This window comes from Marmota flaviventris, chromosome 11 (genome assembly GCF_047511675.1).
Source record: "Marmota flaviventris isolate mMarFla1 chromosome 11, mMarFla1.hap1, whole genome shotgun sequence".
NCBI lineage: Eukaryota > Metazoa > Chordata > Mammalia > Rodentia > Sciuridae > Marmota > Marmota flaviventris.
In genome coordinates, this window is record NC_092508.1 from 36,085,743 (window position 1) to 36,112,927 (window position 27,185).

Genomic DNA, 27,185 nt, shown 5'->3' on the forward strand with positions numbered 1-27,185 from the left:
TTATGCTATTCATGTTTCTGATTAAGAAAGTTATGGCAACCAAATTTTCATGGAGATTTTTAAGAGCTTTTGTCATTTTTCAGCTTATTACTATATATAATAGAATGAATTATGTTTAGTGGCAAGTCACTGAAAATGAAGTGTGTGTGTTGGGAGGGGGGGAGTCAGGAGAAATACTGTCATTGATTTCTTTGTCACTACCATTCAATGAAACGAATCTGGACTGGCTGAACCTAAAAATGGCTGTCTCTACTAACCACTCACCTGCATCAAAGTTCTAGGCAACAGAAGAAAACCAAGGGACAGTACTTGCCTTTCTTAACCCTTTCTGATCAAATGCAGTGTTTCATTTTGAAAATGAAACTGACTCCCCTGAGGCCTTTGAAACTTTAATAATACACAATAAATAAAATCATATCTAATAACTCAATGGTTTCATGTGGCACCATCATCTTCTAGATGTACTGCAACTGCGGAAACATAAATATTTGCAGCCTTCGAAAGCCCAGTTTCTATTTGCTAAATAAACTTGGCTGGCTTTAAATTCCTCTGTGTATGGTCATTAATACAATCCACTTTGACAGCATTTAATTAAAGTGCTTTTCTCTATTAAATTCATTAAAAGTTCTCCCCCCACTCCACATTGTATGACTGCTGCCCAGATGCTGAGCAGCAGGGACCTATAAGCCTTTCTCTAAAGGACTTCTCATTTCTCTTTGTAAAGTGTTTATTATACTCCATTTAGAAACTGTTAAATGTGACTTAGAAAGAAAGTCCGGTTCCAGGACACGTTCTCTATCCCTTCTTCAATCCCTGAAAAAGCAAATGTTAGTTTAACTTGTCTGAATAAGCATTTCTTATGTGCATATTTTTCTCCTACTCTGTCAACACTATCCGGCATTTAAACTGAAGGGTAATGAAGATATGATTTCCATGTCAGGATTGGGGAATTTGCATTAGTTCTAAACAGGTACTTGGCTTGAATATATTTGCCTGCAGATTGAGGGAGAGTGAGCGCAAGGGTCGAGTATTAATAGATTATTGACAGTTTAATGTCTTGGCACCTACTTAGCCCATGAAGTATAATAACCAGGAAGCTGTCTGATATGAAAGCAGTCAATAGCATTTTCAATCAAAACCTTTCAGTTAATTGCTGGTTGACCTTAGAGATTTCCTTTAGGCAATACCATTCTTAGTTTAGACCAATAGGACTGTATTGATTTGTAAAGAGTTTATTCAGAGATGATTATTTAATGCCCATTGCTCCAGTACATGTGGTAAATTTTGCCTTTTCTGTGTCTGTCATATGAATTGCCTTTTTGGCGGTGCTTGTCGCAAATATTCTCTTTACCAGCTCTACTTTAAAAATATTTCATTAAATCTGTTCTCTTCTCAGAAATAGAAAGTTGGGATTCTTGAAGGCACACATGATCAAGTGTTTTAATATGATAATAGAGTTTTGATAGAATTCTCTGCTCAGTCTGGAATTATAATTCCAACAGAGGACCTGACAAAGCTAGAAACTATGCTCTCCAGAATGGTAATTATATAATACCTTAGAAGCACTGTACCTTAAAACAAAAATGTTCTTTAATGCCAAAATGTTTTTTGATCTAAGTATAAGCAAGATGGCTTATATTTGGTTTCTAGAGTTTCTGTGCTTAACATCCATGATTTATTTAGTTTTAGTTGAATATTTTTAAAAAACAGATTTTGATAAAATATAAATAAGCTACAAAGGCAGGCAAGATGCAGTAGAAATAGTTTATGGCTCGAAATCTAAACCATTTGCTTCGCTTACTTTGAAATGTGTCATGTTAGAGCAATAGAGGTTGAATCAAAGTAAGAGCAACAAATATATACTTTGAATTAATTTTGTTACTTTCTTTGTTGGTTCTTCACACAGGTTAACTTTATTCATTCTACTCCAAAGAAAATAATTTTGGCATTTAATATTTGTTTTGGACAAGACACTCAGGGTTTTGTACATAGACAACATCCTCTCATATTTTACTCAGTCAAGAGCCAGTATCATCTTGAGATTTTATTGTGATCCGTATGATCCAGTTTTAAGAAGTACTTCTAGCTTCTATAAATTATGTTTCAGTTTAATTCTTTGTCTTATATGGATTCTCCAATTTTTATTTGTTGTTTTGCTTCCAGCAAATTTTCTTGTCATAGAAAGTGCTGCAGACCTTTGGAGTTCTAGTGATAGTAGAAATAGTTGGGGAGAGGGAAAATGAAGCAAAAGGATAGATATGTCAATTTTCATCTTTCAGAGCAATGATGCCATATATGTTTATCTTTTCAGTATAAGTAATTTTCAATTAGGTAATTTTTTTTGAAATTAGAGAACTTCATGAATCACTGTATGAGATTATTAGCCTATGCAAACTGTACAAGTGCCTATAATAAATAACTATAAACTAAGTGTAATTCCATTTTTCCCAGGAATAAGTATAATTTTTAATGAGTGCCCATGTGGACTTGCTACCTTCCCCCCTTAGAGCTATTTAGATGAGTTCTAAATTGTCAGAAAACTTTCAGTTTGCCTAATATGACTATTGCCAGTACAAAAGAATTATGGACATTTAAGAAGTTTTGAGTTTCAGTTGTTTATTTGAAGCATGGTGCCTTGACACTGTGGAGAGAGGAACGAGAATGGACGACCATGATACAACATATAAGGACAGAAAACCTCAAAGGGTTATGCAGATCCCAAACCTGGCCAGTTGGAGGACCCAGGAGACTGCCAAGAAATAGTGCTGTTAAGGGTCACTTACCAAATTTGCCATTAGAGGAACTTTCCAGAAAGGGGGACAACAGAACAGTGGCGCAAAGGTGGGGATGTGAACCACGTGAATGTGGTTGGTGCACAACCTGCAAGGCCAGGAACAAGGAACAAGATGGGACAGAAGCACAAGCTGCTGCCAGGTTCAGAGTTTCCTAGGACACCCAAGAAACCCTGTCCAGTCTGAAGGTCACGTTAGGCTTTAGCAAGATACTCCGTTGGCTATGGCAGGGAGGACTTCTGGGAGAAGTTATGGTAATTCAGGCGAGAGATTATGAGGGTCTGAATTATAGCAGTACAGAGAGGGGAATATTTATTCAAAAACTGTCTAAAAAGAATCATCATCAGTACATGGGATTGACTAGATGTGGAGTTTAAGAAGCAGCCGTCGGTTGAGATCTCTATGATCTTGGCTGGGGCAACCTGAAGGGGTTAGTCTGGAATACCAGTTGAGAGCATTAATGATTAATTCCCTGCTAATGTCATTTCTAAGTATGTTTGTTTTGTACTGAGTTCTCAGCTATTAAATTAAATCTACCCCTAAGCAAATTCACATTTGAAAGTATAATGACTTGACAGTTCCAGCTTTTGAGGACGACCTACCCAGAGTGAGCAAATATGCTCCGAAAAGCCAAGGCAATGTGGCGTGGAGACAAAATTGGACTTGCTCTGTGGATCTGAGGAGATAAGGATGCTGAGTAACTGGCCTTCTGGGAATATCTTGGTCATCTGCAGCTTCAATACTGGAATCTTTCTTGTGGGAAAAGGAATTGCCAGTCTAGTTACTTTGCTCTGGGGAATCAAGAACTGAGGTTTCTCCTCCCAGGGATCAGCCATCGATCGCACCCTGAGAGAAAAAAAAAACTCATTTTCTTGAGGGATTCATGTGTTTGGCTATTTCAACTTTCCATGTCTCCCCAGGTGTGCCTGACACAAAATGTAGAATCAAAAAATCTACCCTTACCCTGTTTTAGGAAGATCATTAATGTGGAAAATGTAAAATCAGCATCTCTGTAACTAATGACAAGTGGTTTAGAATTGAAAAGAATACTCTAGAATTGACAGCCTGTAAGTTTTTGGTAACTAATATCTCATATCATTTCATTTTTCCATTTCTGTTTTTGGGGGAGGGGTGTACCCGGGATTGAACTAAGGGGCAATCGATCACTAAGCCACATCCCAGCCCTATTCTGTATTTTATTTAGAGACAGAGTTTCACTGAGTTGCTTAGGGCCTCACTTTTGCTGAGGCTAGCTTTGAACTTGTGACCATCCTGTCTCAGCTTCTGGAGTTGCTGGGATTCCAGGCATGGGCCACTGTGCCCAGCTCCATTTCTTTTTCTCTTGAACGAAAACAATACCAAGGAGGCCAGTATCTGATAAAATTAAATGATGTGGAAAATTAAAGAGTGTGTTTGATAAAGCCTCATTTGACACCTTTTAAGCATTAAGCCACAAGGAATCTCTACTGTCATTCCCTGGAGCCCAATGACCACTGCCTTATGGGCTGAGGAAAAACTCTTCTTTGATCATTTGACTTTGTTTACCCAGTTCAGACTTCAGGGTATAATAAACTGTAATCTGTCAGTGGTGTGGTAATGCCAGATATTTTGTCTTTTACCAGAGTAGCTGATTATAAAATACTGCTTAAGATTTGCTTTCTATAAAGGGAATATTTGTACTTTTATGTGTTTGATTCACACAGTGCAGTTTTCTGAAGTCCTGTTATTAAGTGGTTACATCCAGAAAGCAAAAACTATGCTGAGGTAGTATTTTATTGGTGAGCATCTAATATTTTCACTAACTATAATTGTCAGATTGTTCTGAGTTCCCGAACTGTTAAAAATATACAGGAAATGTGGCCGATCATGGGATTCTAAAGAGACTGACGTGAGGCCTCAGACACATGGGTTACCTTTCCCCCCCCACACACTTTTTCATTCAAATAAAGAATCCAATCCAAACACCCTTTCTCCTTAAATAATCCAAAGTCTATCCTTTAAGAAGCTGGAAAACAACATCATTGTGATGTCACTGGTGCCATCACCGTTTTCTTGATTTAAAAAAAATCAAAATTTCAGAGCTCACAAATCATGTATCACTAGCATTGATTGGGTTCACATTTTTATTTCAAGTGAGAATTATTCAGCCAACAAAATTAACTGTTCAAGAATTTTAATGAGTCATTCTTATCATGAACCTTTTGCACATCTTTCATGCTTGGTCTTTTGCCATTGATGAGCTATTATGAATCTCCAGGTTAGTTCTTTTAATACCATTTTGAATTCCTAGGACCCAAGTCATTTTAAACTTTTGTGCTCCTCATTTAGTTACCCTGTTTATCTTTAACTATTTAAGAGCCTCTTCTCTCATTCAGGCTAGTGCCAAAGCCACTCTTTTCCTGCATTAGTCCAATACACCAAGTCCTATATTCATTTAAAAGTCAGACTCACAGAGGTAACCATCAGCCCTGTCATTTCCATTCTACTCTTTGCTCATTTTAACACAAATATAAAATCTTTAGAAGACACTTCAGTATTATCTGTGTTTCGAATATGACCTTCAAACAACAGGCCTTGTCTGTGAATATTTAGGTTAAGTTTTGTGTTCTGGGAAGACAATGGTATAGTCTGGAGGAGGTATGTGGGAACAGGGAGAATGTGAAAGCTCATGGATGGAAGGCAAGGGAGATTGGAGAGGGTGGAACAGGGAGCAGTTTCTCCCAGGCGTAAGGATGCATGCGTGCTTATGAGACACTCTTCCTGAACCTCTCGTGGATTCTGTTTTTCATGTGTGTGAAATGGTTTTGTTGCATTTGCCCTAAATGAGCAGTAACCCTGCTTTTTTAATAGCAAGGGTAAAATTGTTATTAGGTTCAGTATGCACCCATGCTCCATGGAAAGAGGACTGTTGTCTGTGCCCTCTTGGTGTCTGTTTGATTAAGGTTTGGATACTCATCCCAGCCCTGCTAATTATCAGTTCACCTGGTTACAGCTGAGAAGTAGCTAACTCTCCCCCCTCGTTAGTGTTGAAGGATTTTGACCCTCACAATAATCAGGTTAATGACTGCAGCACTTTTTGTTTTTTATCCCAGAGTATACCAAAGTGGTTGGTATAGTTGTTCTCAATTTATTACTGAAGAGGAAATGATATATACCAAAGGCTGTTTCAAGATCCATGCTTCCTCCAACACCCAAGTTCATTTTAACAGATCATTGTGTCACAGTGTTGTTATGCTTTTATCTTTGACCAGAGTGTTTATTTTGAGAAGCAATTATTAAACTGCATTAAAAACATACACAGTCTTGCAGTAGTATCTTGGTTACAGTATTAAAGGAAACACAGACTAAGGCTGGATGAAATTGAACACATATTTCCATGTTAGACTTCCTACCATTTTGCTTGTTTGTATTGATTTCTTTTGACATGGTCTTCTTTTATTGAGCACCACTTTTTTTCCCCTTTATCCTTTCTTTCTCTTTTAAAATCCCCTTCCTATAGTGATATGTGCTAAAAGCAATTGTAAAAGGAAACCAACTTATATTAAACCTGCCTGGAGTCAAAATGTAATCTAACACCTGTAGTCTGCAATTTGTCATCACTTCATGGATACCTTTTTTTTTTTTCTTTAATAACAGATTTCCTGAGTTTTGACCTTAGGATACTGTACAATCCCAAAAAAGCAACAAGACTAAACCATAGTTTTTAATAAGTCTTATAATGTTAGGATGTGAAATTACAACCATAAAAACCAACTCAAGTAACATCATTTGAAGTTAGAAATAGTGCTGAGTTGTATGCCTGGGAGAATATGTTTTGCCTGTGAAAATGAATGATAAAGTTAAGAGGCAAATCATGCATGTGTAATTTCCCCTACTCCTGTTCTCTAAGGGCTTTCTAGGTAATTTGGTTCAAGGCAGGGTGTTTCTGAATTTTACAGTAAAGTGCCTGGTTATCTTTAGAAGGAGGTAGGGCTATGTGTGATTCACATAGTAATGAGAGTTTTCAACTGTTCTGATCTCAAGACCACTTTATACTGTTACTATTGACCATCCCAAGACTTTGTTTTATATGTATATATGTATCACTATTACCGTGTTAGAAATTCTTAGAAATTTAAAAACTGTTTACTAATTTAAAAATAATTATAGATAATATGCATACATTGAATGATATATTTTTCTGAAAATATAGCTATAATTCTAAAACAAATGGAAAAGTAACAGTGTTTTATATGTTTTTTTGCAAATATTGTACTGTATTTTAATGAGAGGCAACTGAATCCTCATAATTGCTTCTGCATTTAATTTAATATGTGGTTTTGGTTGAAGTCAATGAAGAAAATCAAGCCTCAGACAAACATGTAATTAGAAAAGGAAGAAATATTTTAATAGCCTTTCTAGATAATTACAAAATTCTTCTTTGATAACTATAGAAAAACTTTATAAGTGGCAATTCCTTGAAGGTTAGTTGCAAAGTGGAATTGAATCTGCAACCGTATTGAACACTTCATACTTTCCTAGTCTGTTAGTGTATTCATTGGTCTATCTTGTACTTTGAATGGATCTTTTACTGATTCATGACTTTGCAACATCATGCATTGATCACTTGGAAAATGTTACTTTGCTCTTTTATGCAGATCTTACAAATTTTGATACATTTCATTGTATAACATCTTTAAAAAGAAAATTAAAAACATTTTGTTAAATCACCAGTATCATTAGAGAAATCTTGATGTATTGGGAAGCTATTAGGCTTATGGTGGCAGTTATAAGTTTTCCAAGTTTCTAATTTTTTCTTGAAAGGTCAAATTTTATCACTGGCAAACAATACTATAAGATTTTTTTTTTCTTGAAATGACAGGCTTACTTTGCTTTTAAGAAAAAGTCTGCTAAATACCCAAGTCTGAATACAATTTTTGTTAGTTGTTCTTTTAGATAAAAATGGTATTCCATGATAAAGGCGACTGCTTCTCCTGCCACTCAAACAACTGCAACCCAAACATTCTTCTTAGAGAATGAGTGCTTTGTCAAGACAATCATATTGCTTGGGTATGGTTCAAAATGCTTTATGTGAATGTCTCATTTCCTCACACCAAGTATTAAACAGGTATATACTCCAATGTTGAGCTTTAATATACATAATACAATTTTACTGCTGTATTAGGGATATTCTTACATGAAAGTAGCATCATTGTTGCCATGAACTTGCAAGAATGAACACCACAGCTACTGGTACCATTTGATGCCACTGCCTTGATTGCTGCTGGCCAGTTTTCCACCATTATTTTGTACTATGCGTGCAAATTTCAGCACCATCAAAAAGGTGAATAATATCTTAGTTTTACTATGAAAATATGAGGTATAGGGATTCTCCCAGGGGTCTGCAGACCATGTTTTGAGAACTGCTAATAATGAATGTCTTCCCACAGGGATGTCATACTGTATGTATAGAAGGTGTCACCTTGAGTGGGATTATGACCTTGAAGTTCAATTCCATGTGATACATGTTTCAGTGGTAACTTCCATGTGCTAGGTGCCATGTTAAGAACAAAGATATGTGTAGTATATGAGTGAGAGAAATAAGAGAAATCTAGTCTATGAGTATATGAGTAAGAGAAATAAGAAAAATCATTACTAGACATGCCTATTTGTAGACCTGTAGATCTTTTAGGTTAAATTACAGATTTTTTTAATTTGTTGCTAATTTTTTTTATTATAAGTATATTAATAGAAAAATGCATTAATTTTGTCCCCGAATTACTGCTGGTTCTTAAACCCTCCTCACATTTTTAAAATGACAATTACTACTTATTGAAACTTTACTTATGACAGAAATTCTACTAAGTACTTAGCATATATTATCTCACCTAATCCTCTTAATGCTACAGGGAAGATTTTATAGATGAAGAAACACTGGCTCAGAGTAACTTGCTGAGAGACACAAGTCTACTAAGCAGTTGTGGTTGGGGAATTCATAAGTTTGTAACCCTAAAACTTGTGCTTACCACTTCTATATACTGTTATATATGGTTTATGTAATGCCATAACATTTTTATTTTAACATACAAATGAAAAAAAGCATATCCCCACCCTTAATATACACTAGAGTTATCACTATAGCTAGTGATAACTATTTTTACCTATTAGATGTAGTTTTACTAAAAAGGGATAATATCAAACAAAATAATAAATAATTGTGTTGAACAGGCATAGTAGCTGGTCTGAAAGTAAAGGAAAAAAAAAACGTGGAATGAGTTTAGTGCTGCAGAACAAGACACACAGAGCCCTCACTGAGTACCAGCACATAACTCACAGCCCAATTGGTGAGACACATATATCATCATTACATTAATATTTATATTAGTTATTAATCATTAATATTAGGTTTTCCCTGCTGAAGTCAGGGCCAAAATTAATGGTCTCTAATGCTGATTTTGGAAAAAATAATATTTAGAAGGTAGAGCTAAACTGTTGAAACTTTAATTATACTTTATATCTAGTAAACTGTTTAAATAACAGCATATACTTATCTATTTAGCAAGTTCTAATTGAGTTATGCACAAGAACTTTCAACCAATTGTTCTCATAACTGTCAAATGTATTTTTTCTTGGAACTTTTAGTAGAAGAATGCTTTTCTTCTTTGAACCCATTATTTTATATTTTGTTGTCATAGATGAGGTGAAATGAAACAAATCAAAGTCATTCTGATATTAATGCAAAATAAATGTAGACAAAAATCATCTTGTCTGTGTTCTCCTCTGCCATTGCTGTGCTTATCCTTCAGGCCCAGACACTGTGGGTGAAATTTTCTCCTATGGGTGAATCTTGTCATGGAGAGGCATGTGTGGTTACCTGGGAAACAGTTTTAACCTGTTCCAGCATTGGATCCACCACCCTATACAGTCACCTCCTTAATAATTTCTCATTTTCTCTATATAAAAAAGACCACAAAGTCTTGGCTTATTATAAGTAATCCCGTTCACCCCATAATGATACAGTGAATTATATACTTTCCTAAACTTAATCATTCAAGATCTTACTTCCTTCCCTGCAGGCAAGAACCATTATATTTTACACATGGCTCCCAGCTGGTTTTCATTGAGGCCTTCAAAATCTATTTGAACGCTGAGAGCTTTAAGAAGAGCTGCTTTATCTTTCTTAGTCAGCTTTTGTCATGGTACCATGAGGTCCTTTTGTTTTCAAAATTTTCAGTTTTGAAGGCAGAGAAACAACATGTGTCTATATTATAATTGTGCTTTGTGACTGGTCAGAGGGAGCTTTCTGGGTTTTATTTTGAAGTTGATGTCCCCTGAATATATTTACAGCTTCTTTTCCTGCATTGCTAATTTCATGTCCATTTATGTACATATGTGTCATATTTCAGCCCAAAGAGATTGCAGTAAATAAATAAAAAGGAACTTACTAGGCTTTAAACTTTCTATTTGTTTGTGTCCCGTAACTTATTTGTCAACCCTTCATTGTTGGGTACATTAATAGGTTCCATTATTGTAGATATTCCATAAAGACTTGATAAGTAGATACATTGCTTTTTTTTACTCTGTTAAGTCTGATTGTTTTCAACGTAACTCACTTTCAATATGATAAGCAGCACGGATGAAGAAGGCATCCATCAGTTAAATGTAAATTAGCCATTCCTTTGAGAATAGTAGAATCAGTGCACACTTCTGGTTGTGATAATGTTGCTATTTGTGATACATTGGTGAAAATCTGGTAATGTATTACCAGCTGGGTTTTTCTTACTTTGAATGTGGATGTATGAATATTCCCCTTCTCTCTAATAGTAGCAGTTTCCAACTCCCAATCTTTTTGGCTAGGTTACAGTTCGTTATGAGTCTTTGCATCACCCTGATGGTAGCTTGCCAATGCCCCACGTACTACGCCCTGGCTACCTATCAGTTGTCATTTCTCTCTAGCACAGGTTGTCCAACAGTACTTGTGATAATGGAAATACCCTGTCTCTGTGCCATTCTGCATGGTAGTGCAGAAGTGACACCACAGAACTCTAGAAATGTGGCTGATGTGACTGAGGAGCTGAGGTTTTTCTTTTTTAGCTTTAATTAATTTAAATAAAAATAGTTGTGTGTGGCCAGTGGCCACTGTCTTGGGCAGTACAGATCCTATAAGCTGACTTTTTATTGCTTTTCAAATGTATCACATATATTCTTGTCTCTCAGCCTTTAATCTAGAGCGTTCTTCTTGGCTTGTCCCTCACTTCCTCCAGGCCTCTGCTCCAATGCTGCCTCCTTGGGGAGCCTTCTTGGAGTCACCTGATCAAAATACCTTTCCCTCCCCACAGTGGTCCTCTGTGTATTGCTGTATTATTGCTCAGGTAGTATTTATTACTAGAGTATCAGGTAGTAATAAATACTTTGTGGTCTGTCTACTCTGGAGACTTTTTTCAACTTTTCTATTTCTAATCTTGTTCATAGAAGGCAGGAAAACATACTGTTTAAAGCATGGACTTTAAAATCAGCTGCTTTAAAAACTCAATTCTGCTGCTTATAAGCTATGTATCTCAAACAAATTTGGAACTCCAGTTTTCCCATTATAAATTGAGGATAAAAATATCTACCTCCAGGATTACTGTGAAATAGAATAACATAAAATCGAAATAGCAATTTAGGCCAGTATTAGACTCATAGTAAGATTTCACTACTATTATTTTGTTTTGGAAGCTTCACTGCTGTGAACCCTAATTGTCATATTGAAAATCAAACAGAAGCTATGAAAAGGGAAAAGATTTTTAAATAAAGCTTCCAGGACTCATTTTACAGGCATTATCAGAAATGAGTTTGTGGACTAGATTAATTTGAGTTCAACTATTATAGAGAAAAATTCAAACCAAAATAAACCTGGGATGAATTGATGGTCTTTGATATGTACAAAGATCAAGAGTAAAAAGGAATGGATAGCTATCTTTACAAAATGATACCTTTCATTATTTGGGAAAATCACAGGAGGAGAGGTGTTGTACCTTAGAAATAGGTAAGGGTCAACTACTAGGTCTATTAAGCATTTTTTATTGATATGGTGTAATTTACATACAGGAAAATGCATAGATCTTAAGCTCAATAATCTTTTAGACACATGTACATCCTTTCAGTCAACATCCAAGTCAATATAGAGAATGTTTTCTTCATCCCTGCAGTCTATCTCCCACCCCTTCACTCAGTAGAATTCATAGGTAAACATTATACTAACATTTGTCATTGTGGGTTTTTCCTATTTTTTTCCTGTCCTTGAGTATTTTCTAGGTTTTTTACTCATTCTTGACTTTCACATAAGTGGAATAATATAGTCTTCCTCCTCTTATCTGACTTCTTTCACTCAACAATAAATCTGTGATAGTTACCCACATTGGTGCATATAGCAGTATGTTTCACACTGCTCTATTTGTGAGTTTGCCACAATTTATCCAATCTATTGGTAGATATTTCTGTTGCTTCCAGTTTGGGGATTTTGTGATTAAAACTGTTATAAACATATTTTTAGGAGGACAAAGCACTCATTTCTGTTTTTACGCAGTGTATGTGCAATTAGCTTTAGTGGGTGCTACCAATAGGCCATTTTCCCCTCTCCACTGGGCCTGTTTTGAAAAAGGGTAACAGGATGAAACTGGAAAGTCTATAGATTTGGACAGTTTTATATAAGGAGTTGGGATGATGTTCAGCTAAATCCCAGAATTACTACAACTTGAGTGTGTGCAGAAATAGTTGTAGAAGAGGATGTCTCTTCTCAAGTCAGCAGGGCATTCTCTATCTTGGTTGAAGTAATTGTGAATTCAGTGACTTAAACAATTAACTCTCCAGAAATATATCTCTGCACTGTCAAATGAGCTTAGGAACAGGACAGTTAATATGTCCATTCACGAGGAATCAATGACACAACCCTTCAAGCACTTGCTAGGAACACAGACCAGACTTGATTCATTCAAATTAACTAAGTGGGAATTGGGAACATGCTCTGGGAAATTCAGACAGAAAAACATAGGATTCAGTTAAGCAGGAGTTCAGAAACCTGTCTTGTGAAGAAGAGCTAAAAGAATTGATATTATTTAGTCAAAGATGTGTGAAAAAGAAGAAAAGTTGGCTGGATTTTGCCCTTTTCCTGGGAGTTTTAGGAGAGTGGCTGGAGCCATTTCCTCCCCAGGGAAGACGTCTTATAGGCATTAAGCTCGACTCCTGGACTCCATTTTGGCACAAAGTACTTACTCCACTCAAAGAACGCACTACATGATGTTAAGAAGATTCTTAGCAATTGACTAGAGAGGACATTACACAGTGCTTTTGTTAGGAATTATTGTCTAAAGACAATCATTCTCTGCCTGGAGTAATTAGAACATTTTGGAGGAATGAAGATAGTTGGGACAGATAACTTTGGGAATCATTTCATCTTGGATATTATGTATATTGTGGTTAAAAGGGAGTTATAGCCAAAGAAAAGTGGCAGCATAAGAGAAAAAGCTCTGCTCCAGCTTTTTGGTGACTAACAAGGCAGTTTCACTTCAGAGATGCCCATTTTGTCATTTTATATTTTGACTGCTTTTCCCTTTTCTGTTAGAAGGTGCTAGAATTATCACGTAATTACCTTCACGTAGATATTGTCATGTCGCCCAAATCACTATTCTATGCTGCCTGACCAGAAACTACATTTTTACTTCTTAGAGAATCTCTCTTGATGTTATTTCTCTTAAGAAACATCTTCCTAGTCCTCCAGTGTCCCCTGGAAACCCACTTTCTCAGGCTGACATCTCCCTATGCTTATGATTTCCAAATCAGAGGATTCTCCGGAGATGATGTATGTTTCCAGCTAATCCAAATAACACCTTCATGAAGAACTGTAGGATTAAATTCTGATTAATCCATGTAAAGTTTTTAGAATTGCATGGCCCAGAATAGGAATTCAGCAAGTGATAGCTATTATACTTGTTCTTTCTCTATTTCATATTTCACTTTTTCTGTGCATATGTATTTCTATGCTCAGTTCTAAGAAGTCAGGAGGAGGAGGAGGAGGAGTGCAATGGATTGGGCCTAAGGAGAAGAACAAATGCTATCATTCAGAAAGATTATAGTAACTTCAAAGTATAGTTTTGGAAAATCTCTTTAAATCTAACCAATGCACAACGGAAAACCCCTAAAGAACCAATCTAATTATTCAATTAAATGGAACCGTTATGCTGACTTTTACTACAGAAGGCAAGCATAATTTAGAAAATGGGGCATTTTAATTCTCTTTTGTTTTCCAATTAACGCAATTGCTCTAATAGGGAGTACTCGTGCTAGAATATATGTCTTTCGAGCATGTATTCTGTACCTAATGCCAGTTTCTCTTTGTTTCTCACCAAAAATGACAATCCTCACCTGCAGCCACAGAGGTTATTTAGTGCATTGCTCATGTCGCCCACATCACGGCTTCAGAGCAAATACCTTCCTGCTGTCAAAGCCAACATGAGCAGGGCAAGCCCACACGCAGCTCCACTTTCCCTGGCGGGGATAATTAGGATGTTGAAGTAACGGGTCTCACTTTTTTGCTGATGCCAGCTTACCACAACAGACCACATGAGTTTACTCTTAGTTGAAAGTGGTAAAGAAAATGCTAAGAACACTGATTTTAATTGGTCAACATTATTTGGACGTTAGTGCCACCATTTTACAGCCCTGTGTTTCAGACTTCTTTCTGCCACCAGCCATCAGCTTTCATTAGGACAGATATTCTCATTCTGCTTTTGATTATTATTTGAAGAAGATTATTTGAACCAATTGAAACCTTTTCTCTTGTTACTTTATTTTATCTAATATTTATTAAATCTTCTGTAAAAGGCTAACATTTTCACTTGATGGGGAAGTAATTTTTCATCATAGACCTCTGAGACTGGGATAAATGTCAGAGGTTCCCCCACCCCCCCTCATTGCTTGCTTTGATGTTGGTGCTTCTTAGGAAAAGAAAAAAAAGTTGGGTCACATGAGTAGTGCCTGATGGTGGGTAGGGATGTTGGTGGATGATGCTATAATTGAATTTTTAACTAGACATGTTTTCTTCACTGATTGGACTGATTTGCCCTGAACTCTGGAAAATGTTTAATTGTGGGTGTAGTATGAAAAAAATATTGCATAAAATATGAGAGTCTGGTAAAAGAAGAAATGTGTTTTTCAAAGGTTAGACTCACTATTCTAAAAGGTCTGAGCATAGAGAGTGTGGCAGTTGCCTCTGGAGGTGACCCCACACAGTTTACTAGGTACAGTCATGGTAGCCTTCTACTTATATGATGTGCTGGAGTTGTTAAGGTGTGTGCAATGCTGAGGTTCCTCACCTGATGTCATGTTCCCTCTCCACGAAGTCCCTGTCACAAACCTGTGGTGAGAGGTCTGATGGTCTCCCCATATCCCTCTCTTTCTTTAGTCAGACTGAGGAGTTAATAAATTAATATTAGAATGGGAAATTTTTTCACATAGAGAAACCTTTCACATAGAGAAACAGTGGTGAAGCAGTAATGGTGAAGATCAAGAGTAAAATTACCTGGGTAGAATCTTTTTACATGAATGATGAATAGGTAGAAATAAAAGATAAATTATTTAAATTGTGAAAACTAGAAAAGTGATTTTGAAATTGTATGTATATTGTTTAAGGATCAAAGTCAAGACTAAAAGAAAATAGTTATTCCTGATTGTACAAAGGATTCATTTCTCTAGTTCAAGTCCCAACTATTTCTAACACTTGAAGAATAATTATGAGTCTGTTGGTGCTTGTGATTATGATCTACTGGTAAACTATGATCATAGGCCAAATTCAGCCTTATTGAAACACACCCATGCTTCCTTACTTAGATTGGAAAGAGTTGATGAACTGTGTAAGATATTGTGTAGTCCTGCAAAGTCAACAATATTTACTCTCTGGCCCTTTACTGAAAAAATTTGCCTATCCCTAATTTAAGAACACTGTTGCTTATATCCTTTGTGCCATTCAATACAAAAAATCAATACTTACAACATTCCTGGGAGTCAGTTTCTTATCCTTCCTTTGTAAATGATGGAATTGAAGTCCACAGATGTGACTTACCCAAGGACACCCAGCTAAGTAGAAAAGTCTAGACTTGAGCCTCTGGGATCTTATTGTAGAGCACAGTTTTCCTCCATGTCCAGTCTTTGTCATTAGCTTCCAGAGAGGTGGCATCTCTTGGTGTGGTTAAAGGTAGGGAAGACTCTGAAGCCAGGTTGCTTGAATTTAGATGACCTTGGGCAGCAAGTGACTTAGCTTCTTTGTGCCTCAGAATTTAAATGCTGGGAGACATGACTAGAGTTGAGCCCTTGTCCTATAGATGAGATCCTGCCCATCTCCAGACGTTGTTTAGGTGTTCCAAAATTTGACTTTACAAATGACTGCAGCCTAAGTAGATTTCTAGATTGCACATTTTTTGCAGTGGGCTGGTGACTTTTGAAAGGTAAAATCATGAGTCAAATGTTCGTTTTTCCCCCTCTTTTATTTATCAGGTCCTTCACAGACAGCAGTCACAGCCAACCAAGGAGAGTTCCCCTCCCCGAGAAGAAGCGCCTCCCCCACCTCCTCCCACCGAAGACAGCTGTGCCAAAAAGCCCAGATCTCGCACAAAGATCTCCTTAGAAGCCCTGGGGATCCTCCAAAGCTTTATTCATGATGTCGGCCTGTACCCTGACCAGGAAGCCATCCACACCCTCTCGGCCCAGCTCGATCTCCCCAAACACACCATCATCAAGTTCTTCCAGAACCAGAGGTACCACGTGAAACACCATGGGAAGCTGAAGGAGCACCTGGGCTCTGCGGTGGACGTGGCCGAGTATAAGGACGAGGAGCTGCTGACCGAGTCTGAGGAGAATGACAGCGAGGAGGGCTCCGAGGAGATGTACAAAGTGGAGGGCGAGGAGGAAGGCGCCGAGAAAAGCAAGGCTGCGCCTGCTGAGATCGACCAGAGATAATGTGAACTCCTACCAGGCAAAGCAATACCCCGGTCCAAGGATTTTCTGTTTTAGTTTCTTTTAAAAAAAAAAAAAAAAAATTTTTTTGGCTTTATTTTATTTTTGTCTTTTTATGTCTGTTTTATTTTTCTTACTCTTTATGACATTTCTTTGTTGCACAGGATACACCGATAGACTGAATAAGTTCAGTATTTCTGAATCAGACATCGCCTTGGCAAAGACACTAAAGTGTTACACTTTTACAGTTGACTGGACCATAGTAATTGTAATCACAGGAGACTCTGCCTTCGTTATCCTTGCACTTACGGAAGAGACATCAGGCAAGTTCTAGGATGAGAAGACCTACGAAATAAATGAAGGAAGCTACAAGTGTGTGTGTATATGTATATGTATATATCTCTATATTTACATATATATATTGAAATTGCATGGGACAGAGAACTTTACAATCTGAAAGAATAGACTGTGAAATGAGTTCTTAAAGAAAAGACTTGTTTATGTATTAAAAAAAACCACTTCACAGTGAGTCGCTTTGGCTTTTTGATAAACTGCGGCCTGCTCTCAGGGTGGGGTGACTATTTTTGAATTCCTATTTATTTTTTTGTGTTTGTCCCTGATTTTTTTTTTTATTCTATGGCTTCCTATCTGGCAGCTTAATGGGTAAAATTTTTGAGGTATGTATTTAACAAAATAAATCAACACTGCTAAAAAAGAAAAAAAAAAAAAAAGAAAAGAAGAAAGTAAAGTGAAAAAAATCAGGGCACATTCAAACAATATAAGTCAAATTACTCAGAAAGACACAATGAACATATACAATAACTCAATAAAATGACTCGCTACGTTCCGTTATTCAGTTTGTCATCACTGTAGTAAACAGATGCATTTCTGAAGAATTCCAGATAAGTAAAGCTGAAATTAAGTGCAGAGGAAACTTGTCCATTTAGTGCAGTCTTGATAGATGACATTTTTGACATTGGACAGATGGAATTCATTCTATGAGCCACATTTTGTTGTGAAATTTATTTACCTGCTTGTGGCTTCAGATCTTAAAATTATTAAGCCTGCTCATTTAAAAGTTGTTCGTTGTTGCTGTTTTGTTTTTTGTTTTTTTTTAATAGAAAAATAGTTCAATGTAATGTTAAGTTAGGAAAGAAATTGCTGCCCGGTTAAAGGGGCTCCCTCTCAAATCGATCTTTGTCCTCCCTTTCCCCAAATCATTTCTTATTTCTATTTCACTTTGAACTTCCTCTTTGTACACATTCCATCCACTTAAGCCAAACATTTTTCAGTCCTTGATCTTCCAAGCCTCTGTCCCTTTCCCTGGTATTGCAGCCCTAACAAGAACCTGTTTTTGAATCATTGTGCAGCTCCAGGCCATAGAGTAAGTGAAGCGATTTCAGTAGAATCACCTACTCATCATGAACGGAAACACTGTCCCAGTTACCCACATAGCAATTACCTGACGTAAAGCAGAACTAATGCCAACTGGCTGTTTAGTGGAATGAGCATTAAAGCTGCAATCTGCTATAGTTCTCCAGCTCTCTTTCAGCTTCCATTGGAAGCACCAGTAGCATTACTTCCCACATACAGTAATTGCAAGAGGAGATTTCCCTTCAGGACTGGCCTAGTGAACCTGCTCCGTGCTTTCCAATGGCCACTCAACAGTCCCACGTGATTTAATTTTTTTTTTTTTTGAGTTGTGCTCTCATGCAACCTTGTCAAAGACCTCATGCAATATCACTTTGAAAGTTATTTTCTGTTTACTACACAAACATTGTAATATAACTGTTAATACTATTTATATATTTGAAAGGTATAAAAGGTAGGAGTTAAAAAAAAAACCTCTATGTGTAGATATTAACTCAGAACTTACAATATACAGGGAGAAGACATGTTGCAATACAAGCTAATTCTAGCTGCTCAGTAACCTCTGGAGTTTTTAAAGGGACATTTTCCTGTACTTTTTCAAATAATGATGTTTAAAAAAATTATCTTGACATGAGTGTCATGTATCTTTGCAAAAGGATGGCTGTTTGCAGTTAAGCCCTGGGCCCATCCTTTCTTTTTCTGTAGTATGCTGCAGCTTTAATCAGAAAGTCCATGGTTGCTGCTTCCTGATCTCCGAGTTACTCTTTCCAAATTGTCTTCTTACACTGTTGCTGAAGGTCACTCTGTACACATCATTGAAACCGATTTTGCCAAGCTCTTACGAGGTGGTTCATCTATTGATGGCATCCGCATTTGGTATCTTTTACACTTCAACCAAAAATTTATTAGGTATTTTTCAATGCTAAGTCTTGCCTTTTATTTTTTAATTTCACTGCCAAGTTTGCAGTGGTTCTAAGTGAATCTGTGGGCATTTTAGCCTGTGGTCTTGCCAGATCTTTGCGAATTACAATGCATATATGTCTATTTATTCAATATCTGTCATATAATATCTATTTGGAAGAAGAAACTTTCTCTTGTAGTGCCTCTTGACAAAGCACAATTTCCCGCCTTTTTTTTTTTTTGTGAAATGAAAAAAAAAAAAACAAATTGTGTTTTATTGCAGTATCAACAATGTGAATAAGGATTAACATATTGTAAATGTTCTTTTTTCCATGTAAATCAACTATCTTTGTTATCACTAAGTGATAATTAATTTTTAACTTATGTGCATTGTTAGGCTGTTAGAATTTTTTTGGTTGTTAAAATAAAACGCATTCAATAAATCTGACTTTGTTTGTCAAGTATTTTACTGGGCGTTGCCTTCTTTCCCATTTAGTTTTTCATGTAGAGCAAGACCTGGTGAGCCTAAGGAAAATCTGAACCCTTATTTTAGAAATGAGACAGCAGCACCCGCAATTACAGATGTTCAAGTTCTGTGCGATGCATGGATTCAATTGCACGTGAATGTGTGTGTGTCTCTGTGTGTATATAAACACATACAGGCTCACATCCTGGAGCTGGCAACTGAGAGTCATTTACCCAATCATTTTGTCATATACAAACAAAACTCAAATGTATAAAGATATATTTATGGGCTTGCTTCTTTATTTTTCTAGTGAATATTTTCTGTTTATAATTAAAAAACCACAAATGACTGCGTGTCAGGAAACTTTTGGAGCACATATGTCCATGGTTAATGGACATAATAAAAGTCTTTTATATTTAGAGCTGGGGTACCATAATGTGTGCATAGAAGAATGCCGGAAGGATTGATGTATCTAAGAAATGTGCGAAAATGATTTTTTAGAAAGTGCTTACAATGGAAAAAATTGCTCCAAAGACTAAAGTTAATAAGGAAAGAGCAAGTGCTTAGTTTCAGAACTGGCAGAGAGAAAGTAAATTAAAAAGTGATTTTTGTTTTCTTTTGACATTGTAAATATTTTTCCTTATTTCATTTTTCTGCATTTGGTTGATGTACAAATGTAACTTTCCTTTCTTCCTTAACCTCACTTTCCTTTTTTCCCATAATGGTCAATCACTGACAGTTCATGTAGATCTGGTAAGAATACCTGCAGTTGGTAAACAGAGTGTTCGCAGAGAGGCCATTAACTGGGGGTCAGAGAAATTAGCTCAGTGGTGATGAGTTTACCCGCCAAGCCCCGGGATGATCCCCAGTGCCACAAAAAAATAAACAAAAGAGCAAGCAACCAAGGGCCCAACACAGGCGGTCATTTGTGCGAATGTAAATGAATTCTGCATTTGGAATAGAGAACAGGAAGGAAAGCATTTGGAAGCTAGCTTGACTTTCAATACAACAGTTTCCACCATGAGATGGTGTTTTTAGGGGTCAGACGTCATCAGTCATCAGAGAAAACAGAAAATGAGGGCTTGTCCTTGTGCTGGAGACTTCTGTTTTCAAGAAAGCAGTAGAAGAAATTTCTCATCTATACTGAAAGTCATATTAGTGGCATCTTGGAGTAATCACTTTGTGGGGCAATTTGAATTTTATCTTTTTTTCTCCTCTGAGAGGACAGTTATTTACTTTTCTGGATAGTTCTAAATAAAGATTAAAAATTCCTACTTTATTTCTAAAGGGCAATCATGCTATAATCAGGCAGTGAACATATACTAAACATTTATTCTGTGCCAGAAAATTTATTCAGTTGTAGTGACAAAGAAAAATGTATTACTTGGTGTTCTCCCCTCAGGGAGCTTATAACCAGATAAAGCAAATCCAGGAAAAGTGAATGCTCAGACTGATGTTTTCTTTAGACAGAGATTTATTTGTGTAGTAGGGTAGTTCCAATACATGCTATGAATTGTGAGAATAAAATAATTGTGATCTGGAATGCTCTTGAAAGGTAGATCAGTTATTATTAGGTTTAGTTTTATATAATCAAGGGAGAAAGCACAAGGTAATCATGACCGAAACAAAGACTTTATCTGCTTCTTAAAAAAAAAAAAAAAGAGCTGAGACATGCCATCTTCAAGTGTCAGAGATACGCTCTCACTCTTTCAGCTCATAGCATTTCTTTCTCCTGTGCTTATTCCTATGTTTCCTATTCATGGGCCAAGATGATTGCTAGAGCTCTTGCCCTCACATCCACATTCCACATGCCAGGATGGAAAAAGAAGTAACCTCTTTTTCTTTTATGGACACTTTAACACAAGCCCAAGGAAAGGGGATTTGGGGAGGCAGCTAACAGCCTGCCACAGAGGGTATGAATAAGGATGTTGAAAGTAAAAGGAAAGTGAAGAGGCACATCGGCCCTTCTGCTCTTCCCTGTCTGGACACTCCTCCTTCCCACCCTGAGTTCATTCCTTGCTAACTTTAGGGATCAGTCTAAACATCACTTCTTCCAGGAAACCTTTCCTGATCTGCTCTGCCAAACCTTCTATGCGCAAATGGCTTCCAGGGTGTTCCACTGCACAAAATGCTACTGCACTTGGTTCCTGTGTTAGGTGTCTGCTCCTCATGAGCCTTGAGGCCAGCAGCACATCCCAGTCACTGGTCACTGAACACCAGGACAAGCTGCACTCGTAGTCAGCATTCACAGTATACTTTTAGGTTGACTGATTATTAAACACGTGCAAAAGCAAAATATTCAAATACATAACGCTGGAGAATTAGGAGGCATACTGCAGGCAGTGAACAGGGTGGAGGTGACTCTGGAGGAGCAGTAGAAAGGAACCTCACCGGAGGGGGCCCCTCCCAGCTTTCTCTTCCTGTAGGTCCTCACAACCCCAGCAAGCATTATCATCCTCAGCTAACAGGGAGAAAAGCAAACTGCCTGACTTTAGATCCCAAAGTGGTTCTGTGTTCTTTTTCACCAGTTTAGTCCATTATCCAAGACACACATTTTCGGGTCCGTTTAATCTTTTAGGTTTTTTAGATCTTTCCAAGTAGTAAAAATTGGGAAACTAATGAAAACCCATGGATGTTGCCTTCATTCCTCAGAGTGATGAACTTAAGTTGAAGTTAAGGATGTTCATCAATTTTTTTTTCCAAATTTTCATCTTGTTCTTAATATACTTGGAAAATAAACTGCAAAAAAGCCAAACCTGCTCCTAAAATGATCCACCTTCCAAGATCATTCCAGCTCATGGATAACTGTTATTTTCCTCCTTCTAATTCATAGTGCCTGTCCGAACCACCCATTGGACACATAGGGCAGTGATTGGACATAGTCTGGTGTGGCTATGTCATATCTCCTGGTTTAGGTTGTGGGCTTTGGTGACGTAACATGGCAGAAAATGTTCATAAAGAAAAACCTTGAACTTTGAAGGGAGTTTGGAGCCACTACTTGAGTTCTGGTGGTGCCACTATTTCTTGGTTGTGTAATTTGGGGCAAGTTACATATTTGAGCCTAATGTTTCTCATCTAAAAATTGGGAAAATAAATACCTGCCTGGGACTCTTTCAGGGTATGAAGGAGAATCCAGTGGTTTGAAGATGCTTTTAAAACTCTAAAGCTAACAGAAATGTTGTATGGTTGTCATCAGAAAATTGCCAAGTACTGACCTAGCATTCATTTTAATTAATTTTATTTATTAACTTTCAGGAATGCTGATGAAATTAAGTCACATTTAAGCTTTTATAGAGTTGTTGCAGACTTATTTAATTAAGGCATGCAGTAGGAATGCTGTGATTGACTCAATTGATCAACTGATGTATTTATTGAGCATAAACAATGGCCTCAATTTTTAACGCAGAATCAAAATTGTTCTGAATACATTTAAATTAATTATTACATAAAATTTCTGTTTTCTATAACTTTAGAGGACTTTGATTCAAGGAATCCGGATAGTGAAGCTAAATTCATTAAGTTGTGTCTGTAAAATTTGTCATTGTGAAGTGAATATATGTGAAGTGGACACATTTTGTTTCATTTCTAGGTTCTACTCATTGTTCTGCAGTGAGAGGAAGAAGATAAATGCTAGCACACACATCAGAGGTAATCGAGAAAGATTTGGGCCACAGCTCTGCAAGTATGGGGAGGTGGAGACTCTTTAAGAAGCCAGGGGCGATTGGGGGTCTTTGCATTTGGCCATGCAGAGGATGGGCCTTTGAGGCAATACAGGGATGTTTCCACTGAATGATGCCCAGGACTGGTAAACTGAGTCAGTGACTGAAACAAAGACTAAAGATGCAATGAGGGAAGGTGATTTGAATTCCTGAAGTTCAACCTTGCTATAGAGTGAGGGTCTAAAGTCAGATCTGTGTGACTTCAAAGTGTGCATTTCCTTCCTTGCATCATACCACCTCTCTTTTTGTGTCCTAGAATGTCCTAGAAAGGCTATATGAAGAAAGCATCAATGTATTGGCCAACATTTTTCATATGCGTTGAATATCTAACTTTATACACTTTTTTCATAATCTTGTCCAAATCGGACATTTCTGATGGAGTTTGATTTTTCCTTCAAAACACCATGGTACTTTTTTTTTAAAAAACACTATACTCTGCTAGTATAAATGCCCCCAGAAGAATATAGAAGTAGTTCTTTGGTGACATTTTAAAAGCAGAAGTGGAGAAATAATTCCATATGGAGAAATATTTACAAAAATATTCCATTAGCACTGTAATAAGTAGAGCAGAGCAATGATTAATTAAAGAGAACTATAACTTATTCACTATCCATTAACGAGTACAGTCCTGGGGCTAGGGATATATCTCAGTGGTATACTCCTTGCTTAGTGTACATGAGGCACTGGGTTCAATCCCCAACACTGCAAAACCAAAACAAAAAACACAAATACAATCCCATTTCAACACAAAACATCACTAACTAAGACAGTTTTGAGACTTTGTAGCAACTTTGGACTGAAAAGTCCTAGACTCTTCCCTAAAAGTAAAGGAAAGGGAAAAATCCTTCAAAATTTTAATCTGTCTCAAATTGAATGTGGGAAAATGCAGTGAGCTTGCCCTAGTATCTATTTCTTACTAATTTTGTGGCAAGTTATTTTTTGGATTTCTAGTTTCCTCATCCATAAAATAGAGCTATAATTTATATGTCTTAAAGCTGTCAAGATCAAGTAAAATAACATAGAAGCATCTAGAATAATTCCTCTCTTCTGTTCTTTCCTCCTTTCTCAGGGAGAAAGAAAGCAGGATATAATCAAGTGTTATAGATGACTTAAAAATAATTCTGATGAGTTTTGGAGTAGGATTAAAATTTGATGTTTAAAAAAAATTTTTAACATGATTTAAAACATTTGTCCCCAACTTCAGCCAAGATTAAGGATTTAAATTGCCTTACGGAGATGAACCTCATCTATATTTTCTGCTTTTGTCTCTCCTCTCTCTTTCTTCCATTCTTTCCTTTATTATAGTTCCTTTCTCTTCCTCTCTTCCTCTTTCTATTTTCCTGTCAGGAGCTATAGTCTGATTTTGTTTCTGAATTAGAAACAAAACAACTGAGGTGATAGAGTGGCCTTCTGACACCTTCAACATTAAACATTTCAACAGGGAAACACCACATTCTCCTGTTGATACATGCTTGTTTTCAATGTATTTTCCTGATTATTGTATCTTCTGTCCAACCCTATAATATTCCGGATGACCCAGGGGTCCTTCCTTGGTTCCACTTTTCCAAAATATGCACTCCCTTCTCACCCAGTGTCATGACACTAGATGCACCCATATCCTGAGGATACTCTGGGTTCTATCTCCACAGAGACCTTTTCTAGCTTCCAAGCCAGAAGGCCCTACTACCTCCTCAGCACCTCCATTTGGCAAACTGAACAGATCCCCAGATGACTGCCTTATCTTCTCCCCAAATATGCTCTACCCAGCTGTTGATCCAACTTTCCAGTTGCTAAGTTTTAAAGCATTGGGTTTACCTTTTACTGATTCTTTACACACTGCATTCAATTGGACAGAAAAGTCCCATTGACTTTACCTTTAAAATATATTCACTCTTTATATCTTCTCACCACTAGCATTGCTAGCAGCATTCAGACCCACTATCATGTCTGACCTGGAATATGACAATAGCCCTGTAATGTGTCTCCTGCTTTACCCTGACACTGGACCAGCACTGGACCAAATTCTTTAAAATGAATTTCCTGGCCCTTGAGCATCTGACCCTTCTCTGACTTCCTTTCCTGCTCTCTTTCCCTGGTTGTAGGCTCCAGCTATACTGGCCTCCTTCCTGACCCCTGTACACACTGGACTCACTCTTGCCTTCAGGCCCCTGTTCCTCCAAATCTTCTCTCTGCCATAAAAGCTACCTAGGCAGCCACATAGCTAGCTCCCTAGTCTGCCCAGCAGTCACCTTTTCAATGAGAAGCTCTCTGATCACCATAGGTGAGCTCCACTTCTTCCTTTTGGGACCCTTTTATCCTCTACTTTTTAATTTTTTTTTTCAGAATCAGCTTCTAATATTCTCTATGAGTGAGTTATTTGTCATGTTTTCATTTTTTACCAGCCCTCGTAAAAACATTAGGAGAATATCCTTGTGCCTCCCCCATTTTAACCAGTAAATATTTGTTGCATGGGGTACATTTCATAGCAATTTCCATTTAGTTGGATTTTGAAACTTCTCACAATTTCAGCCAAGATTAAAGATTTAAATTGCTTTACAGAAATGAACCTCATCTGAACACTTCTTCAATGCATAACCAAAGTAGTGGAGGTGTAAATCCCTTGGCCTCAAGACCCTTCATGGCTGACGTGTAAGCCCCACATTTGGCTAATTCTTAGTCTGAGAGTTTATTCTATTTTAGAAGATAGAATTGCTGAGCCATGGATTTTGTCCTCTAGCACATACCCTTATTCAAAGCAGAAACTTTTTCAGGGATTCTTGGCTGGAGGTTCTGCAGTCCTTATTCCTCCATGACTAGGAGCTTATGAGTTTAAAACTTAGTCCCATCCATTTTTGGTCAGTTCTGCTTTCCTGAACCATTACTGATGCCATTTAATGAACCTCACATATTTACACTCAAATTTATCTTCTACCACTGAATCCCATAGCTTCTTGGGTTTGTTTTATTCATCATGTCACTTAAGCCGGGACAAGTAGAGATACACAGCTTAAATCAAGGAAGGTAGTCATCCTATACTTTTCAATATTATTCACACCATATTGAAATGATGTTTTTAGCTCTGGATGACAAGTTCTGGAAGAATTTTGTTAAATTGAAGTACACTTAAAAGGGAGGGGGTATCTTAGTCCATTCTCTGTTGCTCTAACAGTAGAAATTTATTTGGCTTATTATTCTGGAGGCTGGAAAATACAAGATTGAGGGACTGCATCTGGTTAGGGCCTTCTTGCTGCATTGTAACAGGGTGGAAGGTATTACATGACGAGAGAGGGTGAAAGAGAGAGAGAAAAAAGAAAAAAGAAGCAAGAGGAGGACAAGGAAGAAGAAGAGGAGAAGAAGAGGGGAGCTGTATTCCTACCTTTTATAGCTAACTTACTACTTTTATACTGGTTTTAAACCATTGATGAGGATGATGCCTTGTAACCTAATCATCTTATGAAGGTTCATTTATTAATACTATCACAATGGCAAATTTAAATGTGCATTTTAGAGGGGATATTCATTTTTTTTTCTTTTTTAATTTTAGTTTTTGGTTTAGTTTTGGTTTAGTTTTTAATTTTGGTTCTTCTTAGTTATACATGACAGTAGAATCCATTTTGATAAAATTATACAAGCATAGGATATAACTTCTAATTAGGACCCCATTCTGGTGGGTGGGCACAATGGTGGGTTCACTTAGGTAATTTCATATGTGTACACAGAAAATTATGTTAGAATTATGTCTTTCTCATTCCTATCCCTGCTTCCTTTCATTCCCTTTTTCTAATCTACTGAACTTCTCTTCTTCCCATGACCCCCTTATAGTGGCTTAGCTTCCACATATCAGCCAAAATATTTAACCTTTAGTTTGGGGGGATTGGTTTATTTTACCTAGCATGATGTTCTCCAGATCCAGCCATTTAATGGTAAATGGCTTTATAATAAAGTCATTCTTCTTTATGGCGGAGTAAT

General features: G+C 37.0%; 1 protein-coding gene across 1 annotated transcript in view; it reads left to right on the forward strand.

The window, feature by feature from the left end:
- Positions 1 to 16,769, forward strand: part of Satb2 (SATB homeobox 2) — a 171,008-nt gene extending 154,239 nt beyond the window's left edge. Inside the window, exon 11 of the mRNA XM_027925025.2 lies at positions 16,302 to 16,769. Within this exon, the coding sequence (XP_027780826.1) occupies positions 16,302 to 16,763 (462 nt within the window). The 3' untranslated portion in view covers positions 16,764 to 16,769. The remainder of the gene's footprint in view (positions 1 to 16,301) is intronic.
- Positions 16,770 to 27,185: the final 10,416 nt, after the last annotated feature.